At 35.1% G+C, this 13,877-nt stretch overlaps 1 protein-coding gene across 6 annotated transcripts in view; it reads left to right on the top strand.

Moving 5' to 3' along the window:
* The window catches only part of LOC131029708 (protein ALWAYS EARLY 2), a 98,271-nt gene that overhangs the window by 64,780 nt on the left and 19,614 nt on the right, over window positions 1-13,877 (top strand). For all 6 annotated transcript variants that reach the window (XM_057960319.2, XM_057960318.2, XM_057960315.2 and 3 more), the window contains one exon: window positions 10,579-10,861. In XM_057960319.2, the coding sequence (XP_057816302.1) occupies window positions 10,579-10,861 (283 nt within the window). The remainder of the gene's footprint in view (window positions 1-10,578; window positions 10,862-13,877) is intronic.

Raw genomic sequence — 13,877 nt, 5'->3', positions numbered from 1 at the left:
AACAACCCTTTTAACTGCAAAAAAGACCCGTATGACTGCAAGTAAAAAAAAACTCTTGCTATTGCAAATTAAAAGAACCCTCATGACTGCATATAGAAAAAACATTATTTTTGACACACTTCCACAACTCCACCATATATTTGTTGCAAAAAATATGACAACCATTCATTTGCTGCAAAAATATGAAAAGTTCACCATGGTTTTGTGCTTGATGGAAGGTTTTTGCTATTTAGGGTTTTGTGCTTGAAGGACCCATAGTGAACCCAAGGTGCTTAGGACGTGAAGGATGCACAATGAAACCGAGGTGCCTGGGCATGGCTAGGTCGCTCTTTGGTGAACCCAAGGGCTGCCTAGTCCAAACAATGAACAAAGTCATTTTTTAAAAACATTTTTATAAACAAATATTTGCTAGATACTTAATTTGTCCATTAGGTGATTTAATTGTGAAAATGGCGTGCAGTATGAAGGTTGCCCCTAGAACCTTATGAGGGGTGCTACCCCTTAACCTTGCTAGGTGTGTTGCCTTAAGGCCCCAATGAGGCCTGTTGTCCCTACCTATTAGGGTCTCCACTCTTAGTCCTCACTAGTTATTGGCATCTCATGTCACATAAGAGATTTGATTACAATGAGGGGTTGATAGGGGAGACCAAAATTGGCAACTTAGACAATAATATTATTGATCATTGATTAAGTATCATACAATCAAAGATTTTGTATATTTTATTTTATTTTTGCACACACACACACACACACACATACACACATGAATATATACACATACACATATACTACACACATGTATATTTACACATACATGCACATGCACATACATATATACATACAGATATACATATACCGCACATGCGCGCACGCACACGCACACACATACACATATATAGCACTCATCTGTACATTTACCAAGGAAAAAATATTGTGCCGGCGTAGCAAAACTCAGTACTTGTACCTATCGCCTTATCAGAATTGGCAACTTAGCTTGATTGTAAGCTATGTTGCTAGATATGTGAGATATGTTTGAACCATGTTTGTGATCTGGGTCAATCTAGATGTGAAGAATCATTGTGGATTTGTCTTGGAATTTGGGCAAACTCATATTGGATTTTGCTAGTTTTGAAGTATCCAAAACAAATTAGTTGAACTTTGGATTTCAAAACAATATTTTTGTGTTCATTTGGGGAAAATCTAGTCTTTTTCCTACTCATGTCTACAAGAAATTGGTTTAATGCCATCCATAAAATGAGTAGTTTCGGTTAATGCTCATGCTAAAATTCTTAAAGCCTGGATTTAGTGCAGTGTAGCTCAATAGACTCATGTGGAGAAAGCATCGTTCATGATCATTCGAAAGAAGTTCCATTCAAGTTGCAGTTTTTACTTGCAATTTCATCCTTAAAAAAAATTGAACTTTTTCACATCTAATTGGTAAGCTTTGTTGTTTATTTCCACCTTTGTCAAAATTTATTTGAGTTGGTGACACTTGATTGCTATGGGTGCCCTCTTATGTTGAATCTCTCATCAAATTTGAGTCGTCAATTCACATTCGTAGTTGTGAAATGTTGGTTTTTGTGTCATTACACAACCTGACCCAAATTGGCCAAAACAATTAAATCCGGGCAGCCGTTTTAGATGAAAGAGAATTGTTTTACAGGGGTGTGCTTGACTTCTTCAAGGATATTGTGGCATATGTTTTCAAGACATAATACCTTTGGTTTTGCAGATTTTAATTTTTCAAAATTTTGGCGAGCGATCTATGAAAATGATCGAAAGGCAAATTTTCAGATGTCTGAAGCAAAAAATGAGTGATAAGGTGTTTTATGGAGTTATTATACTCCATCTGGTCGGTCTTCGTGCAAATATGCTTCCAATCTGTAATTTTGAAAATCATAATTTTCTGCATTAACCGACTAGAGCCATTGTTAGCGTAAGGCTGAGTTACAAAATTTCACTTTGAAAAACTGGAGCCTTTTGAATTTCCTTAAACTCCCAAAATGTACATGGTTCTTAAAATCAATTTTTAGCAAAAAAATTTAGTTGTTCTAGAACCCATTGTAGAAGCTCACAATACCACTCATAACTTCACAATGGTGAGTTGTCTTCGAAAGTTGAAGTCTGCAGACTCGTTAATGGTACTTTTATTTGGTTCGGAAACTTGTTTCATCGATTGACAAGGGTTTCAAAACCTGTCCTTTGTGCCGGCAGCGAAAGATGGAAACATATACAAGGAACACATTGCTTGGGTTGGTATAGTCATAGGATATACACAGGATATACACGTTGTGGGTTTGTTGGAATAGCCTCAAAAACTTTCAAACAATGCTAAAGGAAAAAGTAGAAGCCCAATCCTAGTCTTGGCAGCCTATAATAGGTTATGAAAATCTATCAAAGCATTACCAAATAGATATTTTTATCATACGCTATGGCAGGTTTATATACATAATGTTGAAACAAAGTTGAAGGATATGCACAAAACAGATCTGTCAGAATAAGCTACTACAAGAATTTACAATCAAATACAATTGCTAGATAATTTTGTTGTCTTTGTCAAGTCAGAGGTTGTGGAGCCATTGGTAAACATTGTTTGAGAGGCTAGATCTGGAGCAGCTGAGGTTGCATTGTAAACTCTTGATGTGCTTGTTCTAGAAGAAATTATTGATTTTGGAGCCCAAGCTATTATGGAATCCTATGGTATATGACCCATTTTGAATGTGTTAGAGAGGGGAATTATTTTCAGAAAACATTTTCAAGTATATCAAATCTAGATGAGTGAATGAGCAGCTAGGACACAAGATATCAAGCTGACAAATATTCCTTTTGTCTCTTGTCAAAAGAAATAATTTGGGATCTAGTGGATTTGGTCTCTAGGCATTTGTTTGATAGATAGTTAATTTCACAGTATCCTAGCAAAGGCAAAAGGAGTTGTCTTGTTTTAGTTTGGGAAATTGAATTATTTGAGTTGCAACCAATCCTCACTTCTCAAAAATTTCATCAAAGAATGGAAGGAGAGGACTATGGTGAATAAGCTTCGACATGCTACTTCAAACAAGAATTTTCATGAGGATAACCGCGCTTCCCAACTACTTCCAGAATCCAATAATAATTTATTATGAAATGAATGACATTAAATTTTTTAAAGTTTCTCAAAACCTTGTTAGGCCGTGACAAGGTTTTCAAAACCTTATTGGGGCCCAACAACTAATCCAAAATTCTTTTGTTTCTTCATTTTGACACCTACTTTAATATGATGTATGAGCAAAATACCATAGATCATTGGAAAGACATCAAATTATTAGTCTTATACTTTAAAGTAAATAAAATTTGCAGGTGTGGAGTGGAGTTCTTCAATCTTCATCAGTATTCCATTCTATGAGTTATTGGGAGATTTTCTAAAGGAAATGAACATCCATTGATGCATAAAGGAACACAAAGTTTATTAAATGTTCTAGCTATAAAAGCATTGGCAAACATGTATGCAAATGTGGAAGCACGAACGAGGTGCAAGCTGATTGAAAACGTCATCTCATGGAATGCCATAATTGCAAATTGCCTTATGGAAAACTCACTGCATGGAAGGCAGTAAATGCGTCAACATGCATAAATGGATTTGTTAAAAGGTTTGAGGGACTTTCAAGCAAATATAGAAGACCCAAATAACCATCACAATCTGGTCTTTATAAAGGCAATGATTCCTAGTCTCTCAAACATTGGCCTTTAAAGAAAGATCATGAACCATTAGATTTATAAGAGCACCTCTGTAATTGTAACTTCTTTGCTTGATTCTATGAGTGTGGTGGAGGGATGACGGATAACATGTGGAGCTCAAATTATGGACCTTAAGATTATTAAGTTTGTGTTTTGTTCAGATAGCGGTTGCTACATGGCAGACTTATTGCAATACAACAATACAATGTAAGGTCAGGCTATATGAGAGGTTAATGTGTTTAAACAAGCTATAAATCATCTTTAGAAGAAGAAATGATGGAGATTGCCTCATAAGCTTTGAGGAGGATGAAGGGTTTGAAGTTGAACTATGGGTGCTTTAGCATTACAAACAAGTAAACTTTTGGCAATATTATACTTGAATGGACAAACAAATAATTGGAGCCCTTCCATAGTGTATTCATCCCATACAGAAATATATCTATTTCTGACTATAGGTAAAGTTGTTAAGACCAAGTCTTTGGCCAAGTGGAGAAATGACTTTGGAGAAATGTTAAGACCAAGTCTTTGACCAAGAGAAGAAACAATCTTGAATGGAATTTGTGGGAATCTAAGGAATAGGAAAACAATCGCTGAAAAAAAGATTCTATGATGTAGTTCCTCTATGTACCTTATTTTGCCCTTAGAATCTGATAAATCTGATATTGACTGGAAATGCATTGAATTGTGTGCACCAAGTGCTAGAGAATTTAAATTACTTTCAACTATATTAGAAGATGACCATGGTAACATTGATATTGATAATAGAATTTGGTTTCTGTGGTAGGAACTACACTTCTTCTAGTGAAGCATGCTGAGCAACCCCGTTTTCCTGCATAGCACCAGCAGAAGCCTATTGTGAAGTAAATTTTGTAAAGTTTCCTCTAGAGTATTGTTTGAATTTTGAATTTGGATTGTTGTATTTAATTTTATTTGCCACGCATGACCTGACTTCTTTAAGCTTCAAGCAAGCAGCTATTTGGTTTCTACAACTATCACAGATGAGGATAAAGGGAATTTGACTATGCCCATTTTACAAGAGTACGCTGATCACAATTATGATGAAGTTCTTGATCCTAATTATCGTGAGTGGTTTGTAATTATTTTATCAAACCTGGAAAACTCTGAATTTGACAAACAGTCAGTTACAAAACTGAAAAGTTATAAATACTTGGGATTTCAACCTAATAAAGAGGGTTTTTGGGTTTAATTCTCAGAAGCTTTTTGGGGGAAAGAGTTTTATTTTTTTTATCTTGTACAAGAAAGAAATAGTTTGTGATCTCTTCCATTTTAATTTTTAGAGAAAGAAAGAAACAATGACGGTCTGTGAGTTGGAGTACAACTCTTTATGCTTTTAACTGTTTGAATGTTCAGTTTGCAGCCATTTTTCTCTAAGTATCTTGTCATGTGATGAACTGCAGTTGATTTCCTCTTTCATCTCTATGTTTTACTTAATGCTTCTGGAATAAAATTACAAGTTATCATTTGAACTGTGAGTCATTTGTGCCTACATGGATGCATCTTTCTGATGTTAGATTGCATTCTATTCTTAAACTCTAGATTGCATGGTTTCTAATTTTAACAATCACTCCTGTAGAATGAATCTTTTTGTTCATTCTCCTTTCTTTGTAATTACTTTTCTTAGTTTTGTTTTAGTTTGCTTGCCTTTCCCGCTTTTTTGTTAAAAGCATATCAATTAAAAACCCAAAATTTCATCATGTTTGGGAGCCGTACCTCAAGTTTTTTGAGGAAGGTGGTTAACTAATAACAGTCTCTCCAGCTGTTGGCTCTTTTGTTGCTGCTCACTTGGCTTCTGAGGGTCAATTGTCAAAGAAAGCTGCATTGACAAATCTCTTAACCAACACGTGTAGGTGTGATGTCCCGTACTTGGAGGCAGGCTGTTTATCAACAATTAATTTATATTATTGAATGCATCATTAAATATTATAACATCTTAAGTTAAATGTTTAGATTAGTAGGCATTTACTTCTTAATAATACAATTCCATGACCCTATATATCAAGGTCTTATCCCTGTTACTTCTCTCACCCAAACCGAGGAGGGAAAATTATTGTGCTAGGGTGCTTAGAGACCAATCAACAAGCAGGCTCCCTCAAGGTTTCCGGATGCAGGCCCTTACCACATTTTGGGACTGCTCCCTCAAGGTTTCTGGCAGATTTGTCCTTACCCCATGTCGGGATTGCTTGATTTGTGAGAATTTAGACCGCCTTTCCCTACACTAATCATTCCCATCCTCCATAGGCATTAGAAGAAGTATTAAGGAATGGGCTATTAATATTATAGTCTTTCATGTACTATGAATTTATATGAAATTAAGTATTACTGTCATACATATTGCAGTCTATATTAATATTACTACTAACATCTGCATAAGAACATTATCAGGCTTCATATATTAAGCGTACATATAAAGCGCATCCCCTTGCATACCACCGAGAACAAAGATGTTACTGCCTGTAACTTAATAACAGTTCTGATCTGATCTGATCTGATCTGATCGATGGTGATTTCATTGGATGTTTTTGATTCCTTTCCTTTATATCTCTCCATGTGATGGAGAGGTCACATCTCTTCATCATGTATGCCCTCTGGCAAGAGACACATCCTTTCACCATTAGCACCCTTTGAAAGAGTGCAACCCTTCACTATTTCTGCCCTTTGAAAGGGACACAACTTTTCACAATCAGATCTGCATTTCTTATTTAAATCTGTTCCGCACTTCTGATTCTGATTCCCAAAATTATCCCCTCTCAAATGAGGTTCTCTTCTCCCTTTTATATCTTCCCATATGATGGAGGAGTCGTGCCTTTTCATTATTTTGCCCTTTCTGAAAGAGTCACAACTCTTAACCCTTAATTATGATTTTATTATCTTTTATTGAAGTATTTATTTATCTATTTTCAATGATGATTTCCCTTAAATTAATATTAAATGACTTGTTAAAATTACTGTCATTTTTTAGTCAGCTGTCTAGAATATAGTTTAATTCTGCATTTTTGATTTAATCGGTAAGGCTGTGACCATGCTTTTATCAATGCTGCGATCTGGTACATTCCTTGAAGGGGCCATGACAGTAGGAGATCCATAGTGTCGAAATTCTAGATGTGCAAGGGAGATTACCATCAAGAGTGCTATTGCAAACAGGAGAAACATTCCAAATTTTTTCCCCAAATAAAACTACGAGAAAATTCATTTTGTAGAAACTTGGAAGCTCCTTGTTGTAGTGATGGGAAATCTATGGGAGAAAGGAATGGAGATAGATCCCTAGCCACAGAAGGAATTGAGGAAGATAAAAGATGAGAAGTAGGAGGGAGTGCAATTTTCAGGAGACATTTTTAATTATAAAAATTAAAATAAATTTCAACTTGTGTAAGGGGTAATATTGTTATATCTATGATTATTATTAATTAATAATTCTATCACTATTATTAAAATTGTTATGCAATATAATTTTCTATTATCATTATTAAATTTAATAATAGAGTCCTTATATTGTAAAGGGTAATAATAAATGTTGTTACCCCGTAAAGATAAAGTACTCTATTATTAAATTTTGAAATGGGTTTATAATTTTATTTTCTCCGAGTATTATAGAATCGTTGAAAAGGATGTATTTATTTATTTAGAAAATGTTTTTTATATGCTTTTTGTATGGACAAACCTAACCCCCCAAACTTTTATGCTGGATCTATAAACCAAATCAATGAACCTGAACCAAGACCTGAACCAGAACTTGCAACTTAGATTGTAAGAGATAAACTATAGGCTAGAAAAAATATTGTTTATCTTTGGGTTATTTAGGTTTTGCACTTGATTGCAGAAGACTTGGGGGTAGTTTTTTGTGCATAGTTTTATTGTTCAGAAGTTTTGCTGAGTTACCAGGTCCAAATTAATTGGGCCTGCCAAGTTTTGTGGAGTCATGAGATTTAAAGCTTTGCCGTAATATCCTCTTCATTCCAGCCAAATGAATAGCTTGGAGATGCCATTAAAAGTGAAATATAGTCGACTGGTGTTGGGTATGTTGAGCTTTGTGTCTGCTACATATAAAAGTATAAATTGTACAATTGTACAAGCCAATGTTCAATGAGAATTTCAGCCTTACTTCCAGTGATGTAGAGGTTGATTTACACTCTTTTGGAAACTTCATGCAAGCTTTTGTCATAATTTGTTGAGAAATAATAATACAATTGCTAGTTTATCAAAACTCTACAAAGTGACAGTAATGTATGAGAACTACATCATTCATGTAAAAAGTAGTACATTAATATTTTTTTAACTTCAGTAGCATTAGCCTGATTATATGTGATGCTAATTTATTCATATACACCAACAAGATTACAAAATCATTATCCGTGCTTTTGGCATATAGATTTGGATTCTGAGGACTCGTGCATTTGCATGAGATAAGATGCTAGTATGCTTTAGTGTACCAGGGTCCTTAGTCTCTTCCTTATTTTAAAGGGCCTTGATCAACTTGCACACCTAGAGTCCCTGATGCTGATGCATTTGAGATTTATATTTGATTCTATTACAAAGAAAATCTCTCCTAACATTGATTTGCCAAAGTTCCAGTCAAATTTTGTTGAAATATCTTTTGCCAACCTTATATGGTTATCTTTGTGGTATTTGAGAAAGGTATCTGCCTTGGCTTAGTATGATCAATCCATGAACACCCTTGGGTTATTTTTATTGTTATTTGATAATCTCCATTGGATTACTTGTCAAAAGTTAGATATTACTCTAATGTCATTGCCTTCTCTCACTGAACTTTGCCTTTTGCTTAATTGTAAAAATGAGGCTCAAAAGAATTTTAGAACATCAGACAACACTGCATCTTACTTATGGTCTAAAATCTTTGAATGCCTTTTCCCTAGCACCTGCTCCTTCATCAAATTAATCTTCATTCATCTTTAAATGTAGGACAGTATTACTATATCAAACCACCTTTTTTAGCTGAACCAGTAATATCATCAGCTGAACATGTAGCATTTTTAGCTTCGTACATTTCTCATTTGTTCTTGCACATATTAACTTACTGGATCAAGTAGTACCTTAAAATCATCCATTAATACCAATAGTTCGACATGAAATAATTTGGTCCAAACATGTATTTTCATTAATAAACACAGCTTTGTTGGCAATCATACAGTTGACAACAGGGTCGAATATGTATGTAGCATTTTCTCCCCATACCTGAGGCAAGTAGAATTTCTGTCCTTTTATCCTTCACAAAGCATTTTCCACTCTTTTGAACATACCATCTCATAAGCAGACATTGTTTTGATATCTGATTAATGGATGGATAATCCTTCTGTAATTTGGAATATAAAGTATATTCTGGAATGAGAATGTTTTACCATCTACCAATTTCAGTTGAGCATCACCTCTGCCTTCAATAAATCTAGCGCCACAATCTCCCAAAATGACATATTGTAACGTTATTCTGTTTTCTTAAATGGAGTGAATTAGGTATTTTATATATTGTATGCTTTGAAGCACCTTAATCAAAGCACCAACAATTATCACATAGACACTTGCCCTGTGCATCTGAAATGACAAAAGTAATTTCTATATGGCATCAACTTTGCCCTCCTCATGCTTTGCATCATTTTGGTTGCTGACTTTTACCGTTCTCAAGATTTATATGCACCAGTAGTTTGGATATCCTATGATATGATATGATGTGGGAACATCCATACACCACACACACCAGCACCCATCTGCATCCACATATGGATGCACATGTGCTCATACAAATACACACACAGATATGGATATGGCAGGGGTGTTCTGGAGCATCCAGTACATTAAAAAGATCCCATAATCTTTTTCTTTATATGTTGTGACAATAACGACACGCTGTATGTAGAGAAATACTTGGATAGCCCTTGTGTTTGAGATTGCTTTTGCTGGCTGTCACTTCCTTTAAGGTTTGCTACAAAAGTACTCTAGCTCTTTGCTTCTGTCAAACTAATATTCTCATTGATCTTATTGCAAAAGATGCTGCTAAACCAATCAAAAAGTTTAGCATTTTGAGCTCTAGTAGTAACATTGTAAGTGTTTACAAAGTCTTAAAATAAGACAGTGAACTACTTAGTGTTATTGCAACACATGTTTGTAATCCACTCTATTCACAATTGCAGGAAACTGCTACACCATAATTATTAGTTTAAGTAGATGATAGGCAACAAATTCTCGTTTCTACCATCTTTGGTCAGAAGAACAAATAAAATGTCCTCTCTCTATGTGATGTTACATACAAGATCTTAACCTATATTGTAAGTGACTTGCTGTGTTAAACACCCCATACATGTGACATCAAGTCATCAGCAGCTGATAATTTTGCAAACATAAGAATCTCTTGGGTAATATAAATAAATAGCTCCTGCTTATTTGTCTCACAGACCTCTTATGGGCTTTAGTGTCATAATCTCTAGCAATTGTCTTTACTCAAAGATAACCATCATCCCATGTTTTGGTTGTATATAATTCTATGCAATTAAATTGTATGATTCTGTAAGTGTGATATTCTTAAAACCACACATTTTGTAACTCTACCAGTGCAATCATTTAAGTTCATCAATTGATCAGCAACTGATAATATTGTAAATATAAGAATCATTTGGTTAATATAAACAAGTACCTTCTGCTTGTTGTCTGATGGATCTCTTACAGATTTTCCTGTCATAACATCTAGCAATTGTCTGTACTCAAAGATAACTGTCAATCTGTGTTTTGATGTTATATAATTCTATGCAATAAAATTGCATGAAGGATCCTATTGCAAATAATTTTGGAAAGTTATTTGCTGTTGGGGTGTTGATGAATTCATTCTTTGTGTTTCAGTTCTCTTGGTAAGCCACGTCGTTTATCCAAAAGATTCCTTCAAGAGGAAAGGGAGAAATTGGAACAGTATCGTGAGTCAGTACGGAAGCATTACAATGAAGTTCGAGCTGGAATTCGTGAGGGTTTGCCAACAGATTTAGCTCGGCCTTTATCTGTAGGCCAGCGTGTTATTGCTTGCCATCCAAGAACAAGGGAAGTGCATGATGGCAATATTTTGACTGTTGATCGAAATAGATGTAGAGTTCAATTCGACAGGCCAGAATTGGGAGTTGAATTTGTAATGGTAATGTATTTCATTCTTTCTAAATTGTAATGGTAATGTATTAATTATAGTCTATCAAAAATTTAATGAGGTCTTTTTAAAATTTTATTTATTTATTTATTTTTTCGTAGGGTTTAAATTGTGAATAGTTGGTATTGTCTTCTGAATAGAGAAATTTAACTTGAAATTTCACACCTTAGCATAAGAAAAGAACTCTAGAGTAACCGATTTGTTATTTGATTCAACTCTCACCTATAACTGGTAATTTTGGTGTTAATGTAAATATCTATCACTTCACAGTTAATGGTTGATTCAAAAGTGCTTTCAGTATAAACACAATTCCCCTATTTGTCAAGATTTTCCAGTGTATGGTGGTACAGACAATAATTGAGCAAGGCAGAAAATATGAGTATGTATCCTCTTGAATGTGTTGAACAAAAATGAGTAAATATCAAATGAGTCTGAGGTCTAGTTTTTTTCCTTCTAAAAATGCAAGACTTAGGCCACTGGGGGTTCCTTGAGTTCAATTCTGTAAATTAAATCCTGTAAGGTTCTTACAGGCCTTGATATAAGTTTTTAAATGCCCATTACTTTGTAACTATGTAATTTACTTGAACCCATCAATTTCTTGCGTTCTTGTCTCTGCTTTGTTCATTACGAATGTCTCAGGCTGGCAACCATGGTTTTAACATATTGTGATTTGTTTTGATCCTTATTATTGTATATGATCACGGCTTTGTATGTTTTTTTGTCTGTTTATATGTTGTCCCTTATATTAATTATTGCCGCCAACTCCTCCTTTAAGACTTTTTATTCAGGCAGCAAATTCATCTCACTTTACACGTTTTATTTTCTAGTACTGAAGCTCATAATTAACCCGAAAGAGCTCTCTTAAGAAAGATGGCATTGTGTTGGCAATTTAATCCATATGATATGTGCACATACTCTTATGTGTGTGCATGCCCATGTGTGAGAAGGTATGTCTATGTGTGCATGCGTTTGTGTATTTGTTTGTTTGTGCATGTTTGTGTGTGACTGAGATGTACACAATTCTCTACCAGCTCTCAGGTTGAGTGGAATATGTTACGCTTGTTTTGCCATTGATGTGTGTGTGCTGACTGGTTCAATCTTCTCAACTGGTTTTAGTGAGCTGGCAAGTGTTGTATAAGACTCGGGTAGTGTGTGTTGCAGGATACTCTCTCTGTGTCAAATCGACTTCAGCATTCAACAGCTGGCGTTGTGAAGGATATTCTTTTTGTATTAATTCGATGTATGCTCCCTACATTTGGCCGTGTTTGTATCTGCTGTTGTTGTGCTGGTGTTTTGGTCAGGCGTTTTTATTGTCAGTATTGCCCAGAACGTTTTTGCTTCAGGTTTCTGGTGTATGCACAGTATCGCAGGGGACCTTGGGTGTTTTTGTCATTCTCTCAGACGGTTCTGCAGTATTAATTATTTCCACATCAGTTTGTGTTTCAGAAACCTTTGGATGGGCGTTTTTATTTTTATTGTGTTGGTTTTATTGATGTCCAAAAATAAAATGCAATTACATTGATATTCACAGTTTGCGTTTCTTTTCTGGAAAATTGCCTGATACCTGACTTAGTATTTTTCTTTGGTGCTTGACGAAGCTACAGCTATCCGTTTTTGTTGAAGTGACTTTCCATAGAGGCTCTTTTTCTGAACATGATACTAATCTTTTTTTGAGTTCGTCTGATAAGCATTTTTGGATGTAGTGGAACTGAATCGTTTTTTTGTGAAAAAAAATCTCCTGTGGATGAGATGGGTGTACTGTGGTGTTTTCATTTTTTTTGGAGAGGGTATCTGAAAGGTTAAAAAAAACGGTGGAGTATAACATCGTGGTGATTGGTGTGGTTTTTTTTAAAAAAAAAAACCTGAGCTGCTAAATAGTTGTGACTGATACGGAGAGTGGTTTGATGTTTAAAAAAAAAATAGATGAATGCATCAGGTTTGAATTTTTTTTGAGTATGTGGAGGTGTTGTGCATGGTATTAAAAAGGGTTGAAAAGAGAGTGTCGAGCTGAAAGTGTGCGAAATATATACAGCCAGAGTTTGAAGAATACACAGACAGGAGGAAGTCTTGCCTTTGTTGACTCTGTAATGAGGTGCTTGGCGTATCACAGGAGTGTATGAGGTTCACGACAGTATGATGTGCTGAACAGACTTTATTAGTGTTTTAAGGTCATTCTGATATGTTCTTAGCCAAAGTTCAAAGAGTCCATATGTGAACAGTCAAATTGAGTGTGCTTGTATTAAATGGAGAAAATTAACAGCTATCAGGAGCTGTATTATTTCTGAAATAATTAATTTCTTCTGTGAAGGTTGAAGCCTTTCTGTGTGTTGTTAAAATCAGAAGTTGGGGCTTCTTGTAATTGAGGTTGGAGCCTAAGTTAGTCAGGGTTGGTGCTCGGTTTTGTAACTGGGTTGTTGCCCATTTTTTTTCCTCTTCAATGAACCGTGGTTTTTTTACCCGAAAGGGTTTTCCATGTGATAAAAAATTGTGTTCTTGTCACTTTGATTATCTTCTTCTTGTTTTTGTGTGTTCAAAAGTCTTTAAATTTTTAAAATACTGATTCACCCCCTCCCCCTCTCAGTATTTTTGTTATCACCGATGAATGTGATTAAATGTTCTTCATTGACACCCTGTTGGTAGTTAGGGTTACTAATTCATTTCTCTAGCTAATCAGTAACATGACAATTATAGAAGGTTCTGTTATATCAATCAACGAAACTAATTAATGATCCCTCGTACCCTGAGTTGTCTCAAAGGGAACTTGAAAGTAGTCCTTGACTGGATGATTGGAGTCCTAAATGTTTAGGTTGATGAGGACTAACAAATGTTCCTTCTTAGTCTGGTCTGTGTAGGGCAATGAGGAAACAGTTCTCCTTAGTCTAGTTCTTCTCCTTGGGAACTAACAAGTGCTCCATTATTTTTTGAATCAAATATGCACTATTATCAATAATAGGAAGGAGCATAAACATCCATTTCACTCACCTCCCTAGGCCGATGTGGCTACGGC

This window comes from Cryptomeria japonica, chromosome 9 (assembly GCF_030272615.1).
Source record: "Cryptomeria japonica chromosome 9, Sugi_1.0, whole genome shotgun sequence".
Lineage (NCBI taxonomy): Eukaryota > Viridiplantae > Streptophyta > Pinopsida > Cupressales > Cupressaceae > Cryptomeria > Cryptomeria japonica.
This window is presented reverse-complemented; position numbering and strand designations above follow the sequence as displayed.